This window comes from Aptenodytes patagonicus, chromosome 10 (genome assembly GCF_965638725.1).
Source record: "Aptenodytes patagonicus chromosome 10, bAptPat1.pri.cur, whole genome shotgun sequence".
NCBI classification, from domain to species: Eukaryota; Metazoa; Chordata; class Aves; order Sphenisciformes; family Spheniscidae; genus Aptenodytes; species Aptenodytes patagonicus.
In genome coordinates this window covers 4,809,012-4,832,239 of record NC_134958.1, presented here as the reverse complement: position 1 = coordinate 4,832,239, position 23,228 = coordinate 4,809,012, and the positions used below count along the sequence as shown (strand labels likewise).

Below are 23,228 nucleotides of genomic sequence, written 5' to 3'. Positions count from 1 at the left end.
TTTGTAGCAGGATTGGCCATGTTTAACCGCGTTGTACTTCGTACAGCAAAATGGTGAGAAAGTTAATCTCTAGAGCTGAATGATCCATTTATTGGAGCTATTTGCAAGGCATGATTGTATTACACAGTATTACATTATTAATCTACTTACAATAGAGTCATTTAAATGGAGTTTTTCTTTACATTTTCTATTCAGAGAGTTAGCAGTTCATACTCAGAATTTTTTGTACGTTTTATTGGCCTCTATAATTACAAAAAAAAGAAAAAAAACAAACCACCAAACCCAAACCAGCCTTTGCTTTCATTTCACTGCATTTCCCTGCAGATTTTCTGAATAACTCAAGCCTGCTTCCCTAGATAAAAGCACTGGGAACAACGTAATATGACAGTGGATTTAGTTTTCTAATGTGTCTTCTGGTTTAAGGGCTGATATTTGTTGCCTGGAAGCAAGAAGATGGAACAACTTTTGAAGAAGTCACAAGTCAAACCATCTGTACCTAGGGTCCACTATTACAGGAAACACAACATAGAGAACAGATCCCAGGGAGTCAGATGCAGTCAAAAATTCCAAGCTCATAATAAAGTGGTAAATATCCCCCCAACTATTTTATTGGTTAAACTTCATAATCGAAGTGGCTCACTGTTGTTATCAGTAAGGAATTCTCATTTAGCATTTACCAGTTAAGCGGAGAACAGACGCAGCTTCAGCTTTTCCGAGAGCGTTAGTTGCTCTGCAGGTGTATGCCCCTGCGTCTTCATAGGAAACATTCCTCAGAAATAGCGAGCCATTCAAAACCAAGAAAGAATTGATTTGTCGAATGTCTGTCTTCTTAAACCATGTTACATTTGGTTGGGGAACACCTTTAAAATACAAATAATTAAAACATTTACTGAGAGAGATAAACCATACTTTTTATATTGCTAACTGCTACCGTAACATCCAAGAATCGGAAGTTCCTTTGTCATTTCACAGATAGTGTAAACCAAAGTAACAACATTGCAGCAAAACAAGTACTTTTTCCACTCACAAAACTTCTCAGTTCTGAGCCCTATTAATAATTCAGCATCCCCCTGAGTTTAAAGGTTAAGCACTGTAAGGCAAGCTCACAGAACAGTTTAAAAACTGCTACCGGTCCTACAAAAGCAACGTGCTCATGTGTCTTGCTACTGAAAGATGTGAGACCGTTAACCCCGGTCAGGACCAATTAATGTAAAGATCCGCACAGCATCTTTTCATTCAACCTGCATGCCAGAATATATGAAGGAATTCAATTTCTAATTAAAAATAAAGAGAAAAAAGAAATAGAGGCAAAATATTTTTCTTGAAGAAAAAAAAGGATACATTTATCAATTAGATTAGAAAATATATGTGGCCAATTTCTGCCAAAAAAAGCTCCTGAAAACTCCTCCAAGTAGCAGAAGTCATATATACAACTTGTAACAATGCAGCGTGAAGGAAAAGGAACAGAAGAGTTCTGTTCACAACTAAATGAGGGGCACAGTTGTTAAGCAATCTCATTTACCATGTTATAGAAAGCCAAAGCTCTATCGTCATTCCTACTGTAACGCTTGAACTCTGAGAAACTCAGCATTTGCAGATAACTTGTCATTCTAAATTTTAGTCAGTGAATGACTTTGGACATTTATTTTTAATTAGATGATTTTTCCACTGGCACAGTACCACATCTGTGGGAGGACTTCTACTGTTTTATTTTCCTCAAACATTTGCCTTTAAAAGATATTTTGCAAGTTGGCAAACCAGACACTTCGCTGCTTGTGCTCTGGTTGGGCTGCCGCAGCAGAAGTGCTCTTTGAAAGCTCCAAATTCCTAGATAAATCACGGGGTAAGTCAGACATACGTGGCACAGTGACTTGCCGCGGAGGTGCCCAAAGGCGCAGGGCACAAGACAAGTCAAGAGCAGTTAAACTGTCTTTCACCTAAACTCTGTTTTCTCTAAATATATCGACCAGTGCTCGCTGAAGACTACCAAAACGGGTTCTGCTATAGAAGCTGACCTGAACGTGGGACATTTGGAAGTTTCAGCCATATTGAATGCTAATTCAGTCTCCTCTCTTCACAGATCATCGTGCAGTATTACTTTACAGATGATGTCTTCATGCTGTGGAATAGCCTTTAGGAACAACTTTAACATTTCAATCACTGGCTTAGCACTTCCAATGCACACCTCAAGTTTTTCCTTTACTGTAATAGGAACCAGGCATATTTTTTGGAACCTGCTATTTCACTGAAGAAAAAAGCGCCCCCCACCATTTTGTCTAGAAAGACAGCGGAGAGAAACACTCTTCTGCATAATCACAGATTTTATTCTAGACAATTTAGCAACTGTTCAGTACTTTTAAACTCATGAGATTGTGTTTTACTGAATGAAACCACATGAAACAAAGTACAGATCTGCAGAGTGCACAAGGGTCCAAAAATCCAGGCTGTTTTTCAAGTTTCCAGAAGAAGCTTTATGCCACTTTGAAAAATCCTTTTGGAATTAGGATGAGGTCTTGTTTTAAGGGTCTTTTTTCCATTTTACCCCAGCTTTCTGGCTAAAGCGTATCATTCTCAGACATATTTTTCCTTTACAGTGTACTTTCCATGGCCATTCAGGCATATACACTTACTATACAGATGGGCTGAGGAGGTGTTGTGAGGATGCTGAGCTGTTTTAATCTAAGGCCTAGAGGTTTGCAGCCAGACAACCCTCACTGGCACCAAAATCCTGCAGACCAGTCAGAGCCAAAAATAAGCCAGAAGCAGCACGGTTGAGATGGGACTGAAGTCAAAAGATTTAAAGTCAAATTCCACAAAACACCGTTTGGAAAGCTTCAAATTTAAGCTTTTAACCTGAGCCTCTATCAAGCTTCAGCCCAGTATCTCCCCGTGATACAGTCCTCCCTCTGCTCTCACCACAGCATTCAGAAATGTACCTCATTCCTGGGATTTAACTTAAGTAAAATATTTCCTTCTTCCAAACTTGGTTTGTATCCTAGAGTTTATCCCGGAAAAATTGCCATGTCTCTACTCTTCTACCCGTGTCTCATTCAGAGACATGTAGAGCTTTTTAAAACCTGGACTGGAGTTCAGTTTGCAGAAGAAATCTGCAGAATAGCTTTGCCTCTCATTTTAAGTTCAAAATTGGGTATCTGTCACACACCTTAAACTCCATTTAAGTTACAGCAAATGACTCCTCTTTCGTTCTCCACAGAGCTGTATACATTTCTCTTTAGGGGAAACAAGCAAGTAATACCACACACACACACAAGTAAATCAGACCATTTCTCAAGTGAATAATGTGAATACACAAACATAAATTCTAGGTCTAAGGAGCAGAAGCGTGGACAGAGCCCTGCGTGGCAATCTAGCAACCAGTCCAACTGAAACGCACAATGAATCCACCCAAGCAATCTTAGGGGTGCTGCCACTTACAGGTAAAGTGGAGGGGAAAAAAAAAATCCATGAAAAATGATCAGTTAAATACATAATGGAAAAAACAACACTATTATGCATTATACATGGTTATCGCACACTGTCATTTTTAAACAGAGTTAATGCTATCTAGATGCCTCCAGGGTGCATCCATAAACGTGATCTGTTTGGGCTGAAAATAGTAGTAGGGATAATCACAACACTCCTGCATTGTATTTTACCTAAAACTACCGAGAAGTAAGATTTTTATCTAAGAGTTAATAATTTTTATGTGAACTGTATGCTGAGTCTCTCTGAGCTGGCTTCTTCACAACCATTTTGAGGACCTTTCAAGTTTTTGCATTTCATGGTTCCTTTTCTTTCCCCAACCTTTGTATTATGTGGAAACCAATTCACTGAGAGTGAGCCTGGGAGATACTGGACCATCTGCTTAAGAACAACTGGTATTTGCAATCAAGCTCCTTCTGTGTCCTTTTTCAGGGGCTTTTGGTTAGGTTGCCATTAAGAGTATTAAGGCAAATCCCCAGCTTGAGCCCTGAGCTAAGGAAAAAAAAGGAAGATACCTTTCAGAGAAGAGTTCAGGGACCTATTACAGGCTGGAGTATAGCATGAAGGGAGGAGAGGGGGCAGGACTCGGCACACTCTGCAGTCAGGACATAGCTGTGTGCCAGAAATCAGGGGCCTCTAACCCTGCCTTTCAGGGGAACCCAAAACTGGCGAACACAAATGTGATATAAAGCTTTTGGAGTTGTGCATCCAGAGAGATGCAGTAGAGAATCTGGCCAGAAAAAAGTTTATTGTGTGGTGCTATCCCATCTGCCGATAGACACCCTATAAATGGATTAAAGAAATAAAGCAGGAGAAAAAGACACCCCTTATAGTCCAGCTCCTTTGCATTCTTCGGCAAAGCAGCGTGTACGTTTCAACCTCTTCTGGACAGCTTCAGTTTATCTGTACGTTCATACTGCCAGTGAAAAATCCTTTTCTGCCGTAACTCTCACGAGAGACACTGAGTTCTTGTGCATACCGTCATTTCTGGAATTCCTATCAGGAGAAACTCTTACTGTTGAAGGATACTAAAAAACCCCTATTTTTAGGTGTGCATTTACCTTTTTAATAGTCTCTGTGCTTAACAGTGCTTTGCATAAAACTCCTTCTCATAACATAGTGCACAGCACAACCCCAGCATGCGGTCACCATTTATACATTTCAGGTGACAAAGCTTCCGTCGTGCAGATTTTCGATGCCTTTCCTTTAGAAATTAGACTCCATATTTACTACTCCTGAGATAAGATTTTTCTTCCCTACTGTTATGCAGCACTGCACACTGAGTTAAGTCTCATCCATCAGCTCTCGTGAGAAAGCAAGCAAAGTATACAATTCCCACATTCCTCATGACAAGACTCTTACAGTAGCACTGTGAAAAGCACCAATTTTCCTACACAGAAACTGCAGGGCAGAGTTCAAGCATGCCATCAAAATGCAAGAGAAGCTCTTTTTTTTCTAGGCAAATAGTTAAGGCCTAAAACCTGTGGTTTATGCTTTAGTATTCACGTAAATAAAACTTTAAAAGTTTTAAGTACTGTTTTCTTATCCAAGGAGAAACTAAACTAAGCAAGAATAAGCCAAACCACCAGGTGTTGGTGTTTTTTTATTTTTTTTTTCTTAAAGGTGACAAACTGAATGAAGCTGAAATTATACTTAAGCTTTGGGATATAGGTGTAGGACTTCATGGAGGAGTCCGTCCTGTGCACAAGGTTGGATTTTACTGCAGATGCTTGACTCTCCTTTACATAAAGGTTGATTTGCATAGGGACTTTACATGGACAAAAATAACATTCACACTGTCTTCAAGAGCCTTTTCCATTACAGAATTGTAGCTGAAGACTATTAACAGAGATGTTTAAAAGCTAATTACATTGATTTTTAAAAATATTTCCTCCTCACTGTTATAATTTTCTGCCCTCTGTTCTGACTCAGAGAAGTTTCTGCTGTTGTCATGTGTCCTTTCCCAGCCAGTTTTAAAACATGTCTTTCCTTTCACCTTACTGTCCAAATTTAACGTATCTACACAAGCTTCTTTCTACAGAATGGCTGCCTTTCTGTATCCGTCAGAAGACACCAAATCATTCTGGGAATCATTTCCTAGACCTTCTCTTCAGGAAAAAAAGTAAATCTTCCAGTTTGTAATCCTGGAAGGAAGTCATTCCCTATCTACTTCCAAGAAAATATTACTTTCAAGCTGAAGAATTCCTGGTTTGATCCCCAGCCAGTACAAAAAGGAGAAGAGGTAAGAGATGGCCTGTAGCCACCTTTGTTTCCTTCATGCCCCACCTCCACGCAGATGCAGCTGAGGATGAGCCCAAAGGTATCGACTCGCCCAAACTGCCAAAGGTTCAGAATCCCTGAGTGCGATTTAGATCCCCGTGATTCAAATGGGAGATCCATCACTGACATCAGCTAGTAGCAGAATCAAACAATCATATCCTATGGCTCCAAGTCAGGAAAGCACTTAAGCATAGGATTAAATCCATCCCTATTAGGGAATGCAATTAAACACATGCTTAAAATTAAGAATGGCTATAATTGTCCTTCATGAACAAAGACGCATTCCTGAACTCGGGCCTTCTTAGTCTTAGAAAAACCCTAAAAATCAGAATCTTACTCCTGCAATGGGTCAAAATCCTCTGAAGTTAAAAATTTCTACTATAGAGCTAAATGGCTATAAAACTTTAAAATTAGTTTAATCTATTTTTCTGACCTCAAACATGGGTTATTTTCCACTAGCACTGGAGCAGCTCTAAAATACTCCATGTTCCATGAAAAAAATCATTTTCTACCGTGAGTGGCCCTGGGACAGCAAATGTTATGGAAAAAAACCTCCAGCTCCGGATGGGACTGTGAAACACATGTTTAAAAAAAGAAAAAAAAAAAAAAGGAATCCACACACTATAGGGCACCCTTAAAATATTCAGTGTTCAAAACGAAATTTCCTCCAACCTTGAAAGCCCTATGAAATATTACACACCATAAAAATCTTGGCCTACTAACTAGTTGCTTTAAAACATTGGATGTGTCTTCAGAAATTTTTCCCCCAGCTATGTAGAATCTCATAAAGTATTCTGTATTTCCCATTCAAGAGCAAGGCAGAACTGTGCTGGCTGAAATGACATTTTGCTGCACTTTGCTAAAAGTTTACCTGACTTCAGAGGCTAAATTCGCATGTCATCTTTCAGAGGAAACGATTCTGGGTCAGTAATATACACGAGTGTCATCTGATTATTATTTATTCTACACTCACTAACACCTACAGTGGACTTAGTGTAACGTACAATGCAATTTCTTTGATCGATACATCTTCATATTTTCTCCAGCAGAAGTCGCAAACTGCCTTTGTATTCATCTGAATTATGCTTGAGCAATCAACTTCTAGAGAACCCTAAAAAGCCTAAACCGTGCCGCTACTGAAATTACCCGCATGAATCTTGCCAACTTCACCGGGAATAATAGTCCTGGACAGAGAGCCAGCGTGAGACATTTTGGCACTTGGTACGATCCTCCAAGCTCCCCTCTGATACTGCCCCATTCTCTCGCAATCTTTCAAAGCTATTACCTCTGCCTCTTCCTACCAGCCGTGCAACAGCCGCTCTTCCTAGGTGGTAGCAACATCTGGCAGGATTTAGATATACTCACTGACATCTGGTGACCTCCTTAGAGGGGTTCCTGAAGCAAGACCCCTTCCCCATCCCACCTTTACTACAGCTCTGTCGGGTCCTCTTTAGTTCTTTGGCTGTCAGCTCAAAGAGAACTTGATCTTTTTTCCAGCTGCAGAAGTTTAAGGCTAATATTTTACAAAATCAGGCATTTAAAATAAGGCAACTATGTTTAGGCAACTAAATAAGAGGATCTGGGTTAAGTATGAACTCAGAAATGACTGCTAGAGTGAATTCTGTAGTCGACTGCCAACAAAGATTTGGTTGGTGTGCGTTAGGGCAATTCTACAGTTCAGCACTGTAATCAGAGACTGTTTTGCCCAACTGGTTAGTAATTATACTTTCACTTTCCTGAATAGCCTGCTATATCACCGAGGACCCAGACATTTATGGTCGTAAAGTAGATACCTGCTCAGGGACTTGGAAAATATAATTTTATCAGAAATTGAAGAACCACACAGGAATTGCCATTCTTAGTCAGACCTGAAGTCCACTTAACTCAGCACTTTGTGTCCAGTGATGGGCACCTGGGGATGTGTAGGCAAAGAGTACTAAAATCATGGCATTTATTGAATGACCTGTCCTCAATATATCTTCCTAGCTTCCAGAACCAGAGGTTGCACTTAGACCATCATGCTTGTTTCCTCTAATATTGCTCTTCTCTCTACCTTTTCTAGCACTACTATATCCCTTTCGAGATGAGATTAGCAAGTTGCAAACAGGATTCACCACAGCTTTAAGCAACGGCCAATTTGTATTTTCTATTCTTTTGTCCATTCCTCTGCCATTAGTTTTGATTTGCCTTTATGGACACCACCCAGGGAGCGTGCTGGTGTTCCCAGGGAACTAACCAGCATGACTCCACAAAGCTTTCTGAGTGGTAATCATTCAGGTACAGCCACGTGCACATGTCTGTATTGAAGGTTATTTGTTCTATATGTACATTTATTCTGCAAATACCAATTCTGAACACCCTTTGCCCTCATTTAGCTATTAAACATTACCTGTTCACATTCTTTTTCAGAACTTTTATAAAAATGTTGAACATCACAAATCCCAGAAGAGAGCCTTGGGGCACCCTACTGGTAACCTCTCTCCACTGTAAAATTTGACCACTTGTTCCTTCTGATCATTTAATCAGGTACTAACCAACGAGCTAACCTCTTCTTTTACACTATAAGAATTTGTTAAACTTTGCCAAGGGAACTTCTTGACAGCTTTCTGCAAATTGAAGTAGGAAGTATCAAGGGAATACCCACATGCTTGCTGAGCATCCCAAGAACTCCATTAGGTTTTTGAAATTTTACCTTCCTCTAACACAATCCATCTTAACCCTTCCTGAATTAGGAATTTGAAGGAAACCCCTGCCCCAGTAAGGAAAGCTGGGAGACAGAGGGAGAAACACACACCAAAAAAAGCTGGTTTTTCCCCCCCACGAACTCTGTAAGCTATATCTACATTAGCAAGTAGTGGAGAGCATCAGGAACGTGCTTGTAAAGAGACATAGTTGGTACCAAGGTCCCAAAACACACCCGATGCGTGTTTGGATGCGGGTTGCTTTGGACTACTTGGTGAATCTTGCCTGGACCCTTGGACTTACTGCCCATTAGTATTTGGCAAGTAACAGGCATCGTTCCCAGGCACACCTTTCAGTTCAGTTATATCCAAAGAGATTCAGTTTTCAGGTTCCCAGACTGTTGCTAGACACAAAGCAAAGCACAATTAAGCTTTTGAAGCAAATCTTTCAGTCCTTCCCTCTTATGCCTGATCCAAACAAAAACTCTAATGTAGATGCACTTATAGTGAAAAGAAGCATAAGATCAAAAGATTTTCTTTTTATTATACTAATTATAAGTAGTGTCATTCCTTCCTCATAAAATAAATCTGTACTTACCCCTTTAAACCTTTGAAATCCATTACTAATATCTTTTAGAAAAACACAGAAAAAACCTAAAAGAAATGAAGAGCCAGAATCCTATGTATTAAACTGCCGTTTTTCTTCACTGAGATGTATTCTGAGGGGTTAAGCATAGAAGACAAAGAACAGCATCAAAGTTACATTTGGAATAGCGTGGGTAAATGAAGGAACAGATGGAAAATCAAATTCTTGATTTATCTGGACCTGTTTCAAGTTCCAATACTGACAGCAAGTAGCTGGTCCATCTTTGTGAAACGTATGTGCAAAAAGATGACCCTGATTCAACAGGTTTCGTGTATTTCTCGCAATTTTTTTATCAATATGTTATTCTTAGAGAGCCAAAATATATTCATAGGAATGAGAATCTGGAGGAAGATGGAGTTTCTACTTTTAAAAGCCTCTGTGCCAAGATATTTCAGAGATGCAATATAATGTATATAGTATAAACAACCCCAACCCAGTATATGGCCCTTCTACACTCTCACCAGCAGGTGGCAGACAATGCACATTTTATACGTATTTTTAATTTTTTTCCCCCGTTTTACTTCAACTGAGAACTTTCAAGGTTTCACAATAAATGAGTCTGACAGTTTTAGTTTATTTTAGTATTAATCACAGGACGATCTTTTCTGCAAATACAATAAATGTTATCCAAGAGCTATTTGGAGCAATCAGTATTGATATTTATACCATGTGTGTTGATTGAAAAGCTCTTGGCTGTAAGAATGGAATATGAATCTATCCAGAATGTTATGAATATCTTCTAGTATGTGCTCGTGTGGGAGCTATAAAAGTGAGTTTATTATAATTAGTGGAAAAATAGTTTTGTTATAAATTTAAAAGAGAAAAGAAATCGATACTATTAGCTTCAGCAGTTTAGCTAGCTTTTCTTAATCTATTCCTTGATGTTCTTCCATTTATTAGGATACACTGCTCTTTAGCACGTCAAAGTTTTTTTCAATCTGAATGTGATTTTTGGAGTGTGCAAGAAAGACTTTCAAAAGGACAAAAAGAACCAAATCAGTAACAATGAAAAAAGAAAAAAACGGCGGTCAGCTGGCTAACACTGTATGTAATATTAAACTTCACGTCCTTTCCGTTAAAATCATCAAACAAGAGCTGTCCTGCGTGACATGACCTAGTGAACCCAGAGCCCCTTAAGTGGAATATATTTGGTTGTCTTCAGGCCTTGAACAGTTAAAGGGTGAATTGCACAGCCGTTAGCCAGCCTTCAGAGGAAGTTGGGAAGCGTATCTTTCCTTACAACACCACCTTCTCTCTACCTTTCACAACTGCCTTTGTCAGATTGTTGGGTAGGCTGCTCCTGCCTCCAGCTGAAGTTCTGCTCTATGGCATGATATTCTCTCCTAAATGAACCATTAATTTACCATTTTGCATATGTGCATAATTTTTATACGTGGTTCAGAAAGAAAATTCCTGAATAGGCCTTACAATGGTAGACACAAAATGCAGAACTCAATATGCAGATTTATTCACTGAGAAAACTATGGTTTGAACTATAAGAAAGTATTATAGGTTATCCAGCCTATAGAAAAAAACCTCAGACATCACTGCAGCCAGGAAATTTAAAAGTAATTTAAGAATTCTGCTAGTGGCATGGCACTAATATTCTTCACACACACAGACACCTTATTCATTAGATGGTTCTTCTTATGGGGAACTATTTTGTGGGCCAGCAGGAGTCCAACAGAGCAGATGTATCTGCCTGACATGTCTGATGAGGAGAAGAGGACTCTTGCAGTCTCACATTGTCTGTTTGTAGGAACGGAACTTTTAGAGTGCGTAGAAATATTAGTATTTTTTCTGATCCAAACTCTTGCTTGTCTGATAATTCACATGATGCTTTATCAGCATTCACAACAAAGTTCTCGTCCTCTACACTGCATAGGGACATATTTTTTGGGTCCCACCTATTAGACAAACTTATTAGCATAAAGTGCTATCAAGTTCAATCTTCTAAAGTCAGGGGTTTATTACTTTTCATTAAGGAAAGGAGATCAGAAAAACTCTGCTTACATCATTTCGTAAGTTTTTCTGCTTCTGGGCTTAGTGACATTTTAAGACATGCAAGCTCTATTTTATTCACAAACAGTAATACTTCCTTGGCAATGACAGGAAATAAAGCAATTAGATAAATCATTTTTTAAGTCAACACTGGTGTCTTAGCATAACTAAAGTTTGGCTCATGAATATACACAATCCTAAAGCATTTGGAAATCTACAGTCCCATGTGAAAACATTAATTTATATTTAAATTGCTAACTGCTTACCCATCCTAACAATATTAATATTAACAGTGTGACATTAACTCTCTGCTGAATTGGAGATGTAGGTCAGTTATACATAGGAGTTGCCAAACTATAGTTGGAAAATATTACTTCATCAAAGAATTCGCCCTGGTACAACAGTGAATAGCAGAGCCACATGTCCTAGTGTATGTCAGCCTGGCGCCACTATTGTATGCAGAACTATTTGCGCATATATATATATATATATTTCTATCACTACTCTGGTTCAGCATCAACATGCTTTCTGATATGCACTCCCCCAGCAATACGAATGTGAACGGCACGCTGACTTCTCCAAAGTCTCTCTTTGCGCTCCGTCGCAATGTTCATTGCTATTAGCACTTCCATACATCTTCTTCAACAAGGCACAAAAGGCTGACCTTAGCTTATTAAACATTTGACAGAATATTGCCTCTGAGAGTTAAATCTTACAATTTAAACTTAACAGATAGTAATGATGAGATTAAAAAGAAAATATCTACCTTTCCAACAAAGGACTAGAAAATAAAATGGAGCAGTGCGCTGCTTAATGCATGTAGCTTCTGATCAACATTAATGCTGCTCCACAGATGTTGAGCTAGAATATATCTATATGCTCTCATGGCTCGGCACTTTTCTTTATTTCCTTATTGCAGCTGCAGACTGATGGCTCTACAAGGTAAGTTTACTTCACTGTCAGGTTTAAAGTTCTATTAAGCTATGGCTGGAGATTTCATTTTCGGTTTTAACAATAGTCTAGACATATGTGCATCGCAAATAGGGCTAAGGAAAGTTCTCTGATGAGCAAGTCAGCTGGCCACGCTTGCTATTGCAGCAAGACAGTCATTCACTCTGGTGGGCTTTAAGCTCGGTAGTGGAGCCTCAGACCACTTCATGGAAAGAAAAGTGCTTTTAAAGGAAAGTCTGTTTGAACATATACATGCGTGTGTAAATCAAAGTGACAGACAGAAAAGAAATAGGACTGGTGTGGGTGACATGCCTAATAAAAAATGACTAATGATCAATGATTTTCTGCCTTGACTGGTAATTTCTTTCAAGGTGTAAGGTAAACTTCTGATTCCAACATTACAGGGGACTTCAGTGGAGTTCTCGCTTACCTTTCACTGGACATTCAACCATAATGTTTGCTCCAATTCTTGCCACGATTGTACCTCCAACAACTGCCAAGAGACTGCTGGCTTCCAGATTTGTAACATTTAACACAGAGGACAAGATGACAGGAATCTCTTTGAAATTAAAGGGATAATCAGTTTTAAAAGCTTTATTTGACTTTTAAATACAGATCCTGTATTTAAATTTGTTGTGTTTGGAACAGAATTTGGTTTGCAAAGCAGCAGCCAGAAAATACAGGTGGGATAGATACAAGCAGACTCAGTTCGCGCCTGCTGTGGTTTTAGAGCAACCAGAACATCTTATTGCTACCTGTTAAATCAGGCAGAGTTTCATGGACTGCCAGCAAAAGAAACTATTTTACGTTGGAGTGGGGATGGGTGCTTATATATATACAAAAAAACCCAAACAAGAACGTTCCCGATTCTGTGGATGCTACAGCCTTACCTGCACGCAATAGCAATGATGTTTCCATATCAAAACCAAAGTCATTAACAACCAGGCATCCATATGTACCAAGTTCCTTTTGAGTAGGATTCTGAATCTGCACTTTTCCAATGGTGTCCAGGATCACCCTGCAGCATATTCAAGGAGAGGAAAGGGTTACTACCCTGGGACAAACCCAGCTGAATCTTCTTGCGAGAGTTACAGATACAGCAGCAAAACTCCTTTTTAGGAGTTTGCCGTTCTAGACCAGCGCATGCAGTAACAGTTCTGCCTCCTCTTTGGCGACAACAGGGGAGCGCTGCGCAAGGAAGATTCTTCAGCCCTTTGGAGGACAGCGAGTTTGCTACTACAAACCAGAATCTCTCGGGAACAACAGCATGAATAAATAAATCAGACTACCACAATTAAAAGTATTAGGCTTGGCAAGAAATCCATCTCTCAAGAGCAAGCTTGGTTTTCAGCAGGATTGAGGAATTCACAAATGATTGCCAAATTACTGTAGGGTTGTTTTTTTTATAGTATTATCATCATTAAAGCTAAAGTCTTCCACCAAAACCCCACAGGTGTCTTGAATACCTTGCCTGCCATCTGAGGGGCAAGATATGAGAGAGTGTCACAGGCTGGGGAAGAGGCTGAAAACAGCAGCCTGGACTTTTCCCCCTTGTTACCCTTCTCTGCAGTAAGTTACATGAGTTACGCCATACACTCATCACGTCCAAAAAAACCCTGTAGCTCTGGCACTCTCCCACCCCGAGTACACTTACAAAAGTAAGAGATACACACAAACATATTAAAAATACTTGTGTCTCAACAAAATGAGCCGCCTCGGGCGCGGCTCAAGTATGCCCTTCTTTTACAAACCCAACAGATAAACAGCCCATTTACCTCCTCCCATTCTTTTTCAGATGCAATACTATCGATGTCACTGGCTTTTGAGTACACACACGTATATATGGATGTGTGTATAAGAAACCTCACTGTGAAACAAATAGGAAAGAAACCTACTTTGCCAATGTATCCCTTAAGTGCAAGAGTATCAGTCTGGGCTAAAATGAAGGCAATTTATGAAAGTAGACATCAGGAATCAGAGAGATACTCGTGAATAAACAAAACACCATCATGTCCAAAGAATGAAAGTATCACTTGCAACAAATCAATGGGAAATTATACATATTTCACAAAATAAACATAACTGGTGGGAGCTACATGGTTCCAAAAACATTTGCACTTTTAAAAATGGCTTAGTTTTGGTGTCTTTGCTTTAATTGATAGCCCTGCAGAAGTATATTTTTCTTGGCAGTGCGGTTAATCAGTTAAGTATGTTGAGAAATATCCAAAAGCGCCTTTATCATTTCAGAATCGTTTTTTTCATTCCTCAAGAGCTAGCTATTATTCCGAGAGGCTCACACACGAAGTTAATGTTAATATTATCAGGTGAGCTTCTAATTTATCAGCAATGAAGTAAAAGTATTTGCTCAGTCTTGAGCAAATATCTGAATATAACACACACTTGCTGTACTTGTTCTTCAGATACAGTTCTCAAATGTGATGGTAATACAGGTTCTTTATTATTTTGTATTCCACTGTCCTCAACAGAAATATTTGTAAATTTTCAAGTATTGAAAAAAATCCATAAAAGCTCATTCTTCCCTTTTAAACAGAATTTATGCAGCTACATTTCTACCTAAAGATTTACTGTGTTGAATGATGGTGAGGGTACCAACGATATTTTCCCTCCTTAAAATGAGTAATAACTAAGACTTCTTTTCATCCATGCCATGGCAGAAGTTTTTAATGTGTTCCCACTGTATTTGGTACATGAACGAATCCAGTAGGCTTCGTAATTTGAGTATAAATCTGTTCATTTTCTGATGCAGCTGAAGTGATTAAGGCAGATCACAAAATACACAGTTAGGACATCCAAAACACTTCACCTAGTAAAAAAAGTCAATCCTCCCACATAATATCGTGGAAATGGACATACACTTGGATGTTAGTAAAGCCAAACAACGTGACAGACACTTGAAAGAAAAAAAATAAATTACTTAAATAAAAAGATGGAAGGCGCAGTGTTCATGCTTATCTCGTTTTTACAACAGTATGTTTTAATATTGCACAGCAGGGTGGATTTTTACAGTTGATAGCGACATAATAAGTCATTCAAAAATAAAAGAGAAGATATTTACTTACTTCTCAGAAGCTTTTAATGTCTCGCCATCTTTTGTCCAAGTGTATTTCACTTCACTAATACCAGCTGTTTCACACAGTAGATTGACAGCGTGAGTATTCTTGGTCAGAAAAACCGTATTTCCAATCCGTACAGTCACTGTTTTGTTGAAGGAAACTCGAGGAATTTCCTTTTGCCTCATAATAACTGGAACCTTCTGGTCAAACATTAACTTATCAACAGCCTTTGTGCTGAAATGTTCAGATTCATTAGGTGATTTGCCTGTGAGTTTTGAGGCAAGTTTCTCATCCTGGGCTCCCTTCCATTTTTCAGTAGTTGGTTGTGGAGGCCTAGATAACTCAGCAACTAATTGATAAATGACCTGGGATGCCAAGTCGTCATTGACTTCTCCAGTTTCAATCAGCTGACTCATGTTCCTTATCAGTTCTTCAAACTGCACAGTGTCCATGCTGTAGGCGCCTTGGAGAACTGCTGCCTCCAGTCGCTTATTCTTGAACTCACGAGAGCTGAAGTCTTCTGCCGAATTACTCCCAAAGATTTCAAGATTTCGCAGAAATGGCTGATCATTTACTTGCCTGTCACCCAGATAGAGCTCATTCTTCTTACTCCACATTTGCCACATTTTGCTCATTTTATGCCATTTGGCCCCAAAGCTGTTGGCCTCGTTGTGATCTGTGTTACTGGTCTCACTGGCAAGTTTTCTAAGATTCGGTGGTTCTATCAATCTGTTGTCAGTACCGATGAGTTTGAGTACAAACGTTTCGTGCACAGAGCCTGCAATACACCGGTACACGCCAATATCGGTAGCTTCAAGACTATGTATTTTCAGCGAGCCTGACTTAGTGATGCCAAGTCTTTTAGAGTTTTGTAAGTGTTGCCCATCTTTCTCCCACCGGATAAGTGATTTCTGGAACCTTCGTACAGGGCACTTAATTACGACAGATGTTTTTGGAAGTAAGTAGGCTCGGCTTCCTATGGTAAAGTTAATGCGCTTCTCTTGTCTTGTTTGAATATAGACTCGGTGAATACCGACAATCTGAGGTCCATGAGCAGAGTACTTTTCTGGAAGCTTTGGTTTAATCTCTGAAAGAAAACAAAGCGTTGAAAAGTATCTAATCACTGGCACTCACACTTACAAAATCTGCTTTTCACAGAATGCTTGACAGAGCTTTTCCTGCCTTTGTTCAAGTCAGATTGCAACATGCTGAGCTTTTATCTGAGTCACAAAAATGCGAAAATATGAACAACATGAAACCATAACATTCCCCTGCTCCAGCCAAGAATTCTGTTGCTTCTTCCCCAAGCCTCCTAACAATAAGAAGATACGGGCAACATATACCTATATGATGGACATAGATGGTGCACACATACGTAAATGTATATATAGATGTGTTATATAATACATTCATTTCTACTATATATATAATCCTATTATGGTTATAGTTCCTATATATTTCCTATTGCTGCCTCAGAAAGGCTAGGCATGACGGGAATGGAAAAAGTGAATCAAAAAATTTGAACGCATTATCACTTTCCCCACATTTGAGCACTGCCGAGTGCAGAATGACCTAAATAGAACAAAACCTACCGAAAAAGTAAGGCTCCCCCGACTGTTATTTAAATTGTTGGCTGGCCATGCTGGTTGTCTGGTTGAGTCAAGCCAAATTGATAGCAACATAGGAGGTGAAAGAAACAGTCAGTGAAGACACAGTACATGCAACAAGCAAAGCCACCCTGTAATCATTGGCTGAGGGTAATTTCTTTGGGTTGAAAGATGAGTTGCTCACAGCGTTGTGCCAAGAAAGCAGGGAGGGAAGGGAGGAAAGAGAGAAGTCAGTCAAAATTTTGAGAGGTTGAATATAGTAATCAGATGCATTGACAAAAGCAGACAATAACTGCATAAAGCTTCATGCAGACTGGGTACGGAGACACCGGGTATTATGAAGCTCCTCCCGCATTGTACTGCAGGTGCTTGGACGCTGAAAGGTTTCTAGGGAGCTGCCTGAATGAATACCACCACCGGCAGGCTTTCCCAGCAGCGGCTGGATAGGCACACTGGAGACAACACAAGAACGACTGCAATGTTTCGGATACCACTGTGTTGACTCATTGCTGGCAACTACTGTGCCCCACTGTGATCAGTAGAACTGATCTTACTAAGAAACCACTAGGCAGGTGAGAAACACTGCGCTGTAGGAGGCGTGGAGCAAGGGCACGCGCTCCCTGAGCGAGTTCCACGCAAGACGAAATTGGCCGGCTGGGAAGAGTCGGGAAACACTCCGCGTTGGTGCTAGAAAACAATCCAATTGTGTTTGGTGACCCAGCCTCGTGGTGTGTGACAGAAAAAACTCAGAGGCTGCAGAATGAGTTGATGAGCCAGGAAATGGACACGCAAATCAAAATGCTTCTCAGCGTGCCTGAATCTGCAATCACCACTACTATTCCGCTTGGTAGGTACAGAAATAAAAAGACAACTACACCGATGGCACACAAATAATATTTGAAAAACTGCATGCTTCATATATGCATATGCTTTAAATATGCTGTGAAGAAATAGGTGAAAAGCTAAATGCTTCAAGCATTCAATAAGTGTGTACACTACATGAACTACACCCTAGAGTGCATTCTTATGCTTATAAAACAAAATGGTTATTTTCAGTGTTTTGGGTAATGAGTTCAGACCTGTGGGGATATCATGGTTTCATAATTACACAGATTTTAAATCGGTATTCGTTATCCAGATACATGGTTCCCTCAACCATTTCACGTGGTACAACAAATAAATTGCTTTAGGCACTCAGTTTACTAAAATTATTAAAGTAGCGTCCTGTTTTTAATAAGTTACTGGGCCCCAAATATTTATTTTTAGGGAAGCGTTCCAGTATTAAATCTTCCATTTCCAAAATCCAACTTACAGACACAGTAAGTGTAACTTTAAACACACAAATTAAAATACTTCAGGCTGTGCTCTGTTTACGCTAGTTATTCCAACGTGGAATTAAACCCAGCGCATACTTATAAATACGTTAACAAGTCTCATCCATTTCATTTTTAAAAAAAGAAAGACCACTAACTCTCATTAGCAGTTCAACGCTAAAGGGTGTGTATATTTTTACTGGTGGCTGGTGAGCAAGGCTAGGAGTGAAACAAAGTTCAGAGTTGAGGATGGCAGGCCACATAAATATATAAGGTCATATAAATATATGAGGCCACGTAAGTGTGCATTTTCTAGATCCTTAGTATCATCCAACCTCACAGCTGCTGAGGTAACGGACTGTTTGGGAGAAGTTTTTTTCTACAAGGTAAATCTTGCTTAAGGATTAGATCATACTGGAGCCATTGGACCTCATTATCACCTGGTACAAATCCATCTGAGTCTATGACGTCTAATGGTCCTCTACAGCTTTAGCTGGGCATCAGGTCCTGCCTGGTAACCTCAAGGCTAGACTGGTGTTATTTCCCATTTCTCAGAGCCCACAGTCAGGAATGTTTCTGACTTAATAGGGCTTATTAAGTAGAAAACAGCTACGATTACTAGTCCCAGGGTAAAAGATTAAGTCTAAAAAGCCTCAGCACTGTCATGAGAAAGTAAAAAAGAAGGAGCTCATCGGAGCCGCAGAAGCATCATGTTGAGGAGGCACATTCAGAAACACTGCTCCCAAAGGCAAGAACCCCTAACCGCACGCATGCCATGCATCACTCTACTCTTCACTGAGTCCGCTTCACTCTTTGTAACTAGCCATCTGCCCATCCTAGGGCCATGCTACGTTCCTGCCTTCCATTCACTCCCCCTTCAAGGCAGCCTGAACCCATTGCTGCGGGAGGAGGAGATACCTCCTCCGTGTTCCCGTGAATCCAAAACCTGCTGCTGCCGCTGCCCTGGCTCCTTCTGCAAAACCCAAAATGGAACTGTTGGTACGGACGTGTCTCACGCCTTCCCCTGCCCTCCTGTTGCCCAGCCAGGGAATTGCCAGGCAGATCCGAGCTGCAAGGGCTCCCTTGTTCCAAATGGTTGTGGGGATGAAGGGAGAGGATGGTGATTCTCTTTTATGACTTTGATCTGCACCCATTCAGCACAATCGCGTTCCCTCTGCAGTCCACTGTCCTGCTTTCTTGGCACTGTGGTGGAAGCTGACAATGTAATATCAGTCTGTGCTAAGCAATTTGCAATCCAGCTACACTGCCATTCAACTATCCACAATTAATTAAATTCAGATAGATATGCAGCTCAAAATATTTTATTAAACCTTATGCCAAGGACATTCCTGAAAGTCCACAGGGCTTTATTTAAGTGGAGTTTTGAACCTCAGGATTTTGGCACGTTAATCTGAAACGCAGGCCAGGAAAAGAAGTTTCATATTATGTATGAATCAGTAATTATTCTATTTCTTATTTTGTTTTGTGAATAATTTTTAAAGCAAAGCTTCAAAATGTATAAAGTAGCTATTTCTTGACAGCGCTGTGAGTTGGGTCAAAACATGTCTATCTCTGTGATCTGTGATCAAAACCAGGCCATTCGTCAAGGCTTTTGGTTCTTCCCCCACCTCAAAACTAAACACTCTCCTTTTTAACTTTCTTTCCAGCGCCCTGCTCCCCAAACGTACAAACTAATACCCTCCTTTATGAAGGAAGGGGAGCGCAGGTTCGGACTTAAGGAACCTGCATTTAGAACTGCCTGTTCTAAATTCCTGTATGTAATTGAACATACTCTATATCAGTAAGGTATTTCCACTGGTGTTATACACATGCAATGAGTGCAACTACCATCAGTATCGTAGTAACTTGACTGTGCCCAAATTGTACAATTCCTATAGAGAGGTTTTTCTGAAAAGATTTTTATACAGACAGTAATAAAATACTGGATTTTTTGAAGCGTGTCTGTACTGTCATTACTTCCTGCAAAGCTCATGAGACTGGGATTCTCATTTCTACAAGGAAAGATAGAAACTATACCTAAAGTTATCGCTGGCACAGAGCTTCAGGTTTTGAATTCCACCATGCTAAGCGAAATGTCCAGTGTAATGCAAATGTACAGTGAAAAGACAAGCCAGAACTGGATTCTTATCTTTTCTAATGTCCTTTGTAATTTATACTCAATTTATGATTTTTTTTTTTTTTTCTCAGTTGGGATAGTGTAAAGGATAAAGGAAAAAGCAGATCAAATGTAGGTAAGTATGAGGGTGAGAGGTATGTACCATTGAAGTGTATTGAAAAACTACTTTGTTAGATCATAACCTTTATTTCTGACTGGCAGAAAGAAATTAAAAACAATCCTGTTATTACTGGTCTAGTAATTATGACGCTCAGTTGATGCCAGATTAGTAATGTTGTGAAAGTATAGGGAGATGAGTGAGTTAACCTGTGTACAGATTTTTCTTTATAAATAGATCATTCCAAATTAGCAAGAAACTACATAAAGTAACATACTTACTGTTGCAGGCACTCATCTGACAAGACCTTACAAGCAGTGAAGGAGACAGACCACTACACATTGATCCATTTAGCGTGACATATTGGCCCTTTGCTGTTAGGTTTTGGCAGGCAAGTTTCCTTCTCTGGATTCCAACACCGCAGCTTACTGAGCACTGTGAAACGAAGGATGCAGTCAAACTAAACTTGGTGTCCCATGCCACACATGTTAATTTTAAACTAGTTTGTTGTTTGTTTGGTTTTTTTCTTCTGAGAGAGAGTGCATACACTCTAGTTCACATGAATCTTTGTGTTATCCAGACATTAAACTCTCTCCGCTTTTCCAGGCAATAAGAATATAAGACAGATAATTTGTTCCAGCAAGCAACTCAGGAACAATTAAAATAACACGACAGTATTTCTTTATGTCCAGCCATGGGCAGAACAGAGCAATGAGATCTAGTATCTAAGAGAAACAATTCAGCACGTTCCAAACAGTTTGTGTCAAGTCGCTCAACCCTCTCTCCTAGTTTGTATTGCATGAGCCTTTAATTGCAGCTTCTAAATTCACTTTTATGAATCTTTTTTGAACAGGGAGTGGTAGGCAAGCTTGCATTAAATGGGAAAGAAGGAGGACTTATTCCAGAATAATGCAAAGATTTGCTTTTTGAAAGCCATACTATGAAATAATTGATAGCTGAACGTGTCTGGTAGAATGCATGCAATGCATTACACCCTGTCCTTCAGCAACTCAAACACAGCTCAGGAAGGGGGACGTGATCCGTCTGGTTGCAGGCAGGGATGCACAGCAACTGTATGCACAGTTTAGTCCAGGTAGATGCCTTGCAAAACCTTCAGCTACCCTTTGAATTTATTGCTCCAAACATATTATTCACCCAAGCAGAAATCTTCAGAGGTCATGTTGCAACTGAAGGTTTTGGTTCACTCTTGTTGGGGGCTGCTTACCTTGGACCATTCTCCTACGACTAGCTGAGGAGGACAATCAACTTTTGCACATGGTTTACTTGTTGGCAATTTAGGTTCCTGGCAGGTGTTATCAGAGTGCTTCAGGAAACTTCCATCCGTCAACAGCTGCTTACAGTACACTTTGCGGGTCTGAATCCCTCCTCCACAAGTACGTGAGCACTAAGGAGAAGAAGAGAACAAAGCTCGTACACCTGCATGGACATCTGTGCTCACCCACCACACTTATTTTACACAAACACGGTAAGCTCTCCCCCGCCCAATTATGCTTTCTTGAAAAATGACATCTACTTTTAATTAGAAAGCAAGCGGCATGTAGAAAATTCTTCTGTTAAAATGTTCAGCTAATGTATTAGAGATGATGAGAACCTAACTACTAAGTTAAAAAGTCACACCACCTAAATGCAATCTTAAAGAAAAACATGCATCTTACACGTAGATCTGCCTGTGTCCAACATCAGTGAACGTATCTGGTGGGAGTTTAGGAAACTTTGTCCTTGAGACAAAAAAAAAATGAAGCAATGTCTCCAAAAGCAGGTTACTGCATTTGCAGAGCATAGAAAGAGAAGTGATGTCTGGAGTAACTGGTATCCAGCCTTCTGAAATCTTAAAAAGGACTTTCCACCTCATCCTGTGACTACCCATTGGCACAGTAGTCAAAAGTAGTATTTTTGACCCTGGATTATTTTGTTCTAATGAAATCAGTCGAAACACATACCAAAGTTTAGGAGCTACCTTCCATGTTATTCCAGCTAGAGAATTTCAAGTACCCAGCCAGAGGAACACATTTAAACTGTTTCTGTAACCCAGTCATACCTGTTGCCATTCCTCAACGTGCCAAACAGGGGGACAGTGAATCTGGTTACAAGCTTGTAAAGAATGGGGCTTCTTGTCTTTGCAGTCTTCAGCGGCAACGGCAGATCCTCCCGGCTGCTGGCAGTACACGTCTCTCGTCTGTATCCCAACCCCACACGTAGCCGAGCAGCGTCTCCAGGGGCGGCTTTGCCACCTGTTCCAACAACACAGCCAAAAGCCCAGGTTTTAGCAACTCGCCTCAGATGGCGGAAGGAGCAGTCATACCCAGACAGACCCTAGCAAAAAGTACCTGAAGGCACAGTTATTGATAGATGGCTAAAACATCCCTTTGGTTTGGCAGTAATGCAAAATTATAAACTAGATTTATAAACTTGCAAGAAAACACAGAAGTTACTGACAACAGTGATAGCTATTTCCAGACAAATTCAAATCCAGCATTTACTTTCTGAATGTTCCTCATAAAAAAAACCCGCCTGTTGGCAAACTGCTGATGTTTAATTGTAAATATGTAAATAGACCTTTCTTCAATTTACAAAGCTTCCTTTAGATGTGTATATGTTATCTATAAAACATCCTGTTCATGTTAACTTCTCCTCTACATTTTGCAAGAGGAGGTTTCTGCAAACACGTAGAAACAACATGCAAAGGATCAGGGATATCAGAGACCACAAGTGGGTAAATAAGGCACCGCATGTCAAAATTTCACATATGGCCCTTTCAAGTGACCAAATTAGCTAGGATTTCTGGGATTTGGACTGGGTTTGTTCTTTTCCCAGGATCTTTGAATAAACATAAGCAGCCATAAGAACTATGTGGGGCTACCAAAGAAGCATGAAATTAAAAGAACTGTAAATCATAATTCCACTTTTTTCGTTCAGTAAGGACAGAAGGTAAATATT

General features: G+C 39.9%; 1 protein-coding gene across 4 annotated transcripts in view; it reads right to left on the bottom strand.

The window, feature by feature from the left end:
* ADAMTSL3 (ADAMTS like 3) overlaps positions 1–23,228 on the bottom strand; it is a 189,513-nt gene that overhangs the window by 13,415 nt on the left and 152,870 nt on the right. For all 4 annotated transcript variants that reach the window (XM_076347884.1, XM_076347885.1, XM_076347886.1 and 1 more), the window contains exons 18-24: positions 22,330–22,522; positions 21,496–21,675; positions 20,552–20,705; positions 15,123–16,203; positions 12,933–13,060; positions 12,473–12,601; positions 678–860 (exon numbers count right to left, since the gene is read on the bottom strand). In XM_076347884.1, coding sequence (XP_076203999.1) covers positions 678–860; positions 12,473–12,601; positions 12,933–13,060; positions 15,123–16,203; positions 20,552–20,705; positions 21,496–21,675; positions 22,330–22,522 — 2,048 coding nt within the window. The remainder of the gene's footprint in view (positions 1–677; positions 861–12,472; positions 12,602–12,932; positions 13,061–15,122; positions 16,204–20,551; positions 20,706–21,495; positions 21,676–22,329; positions 22,523–23,228) is intronic.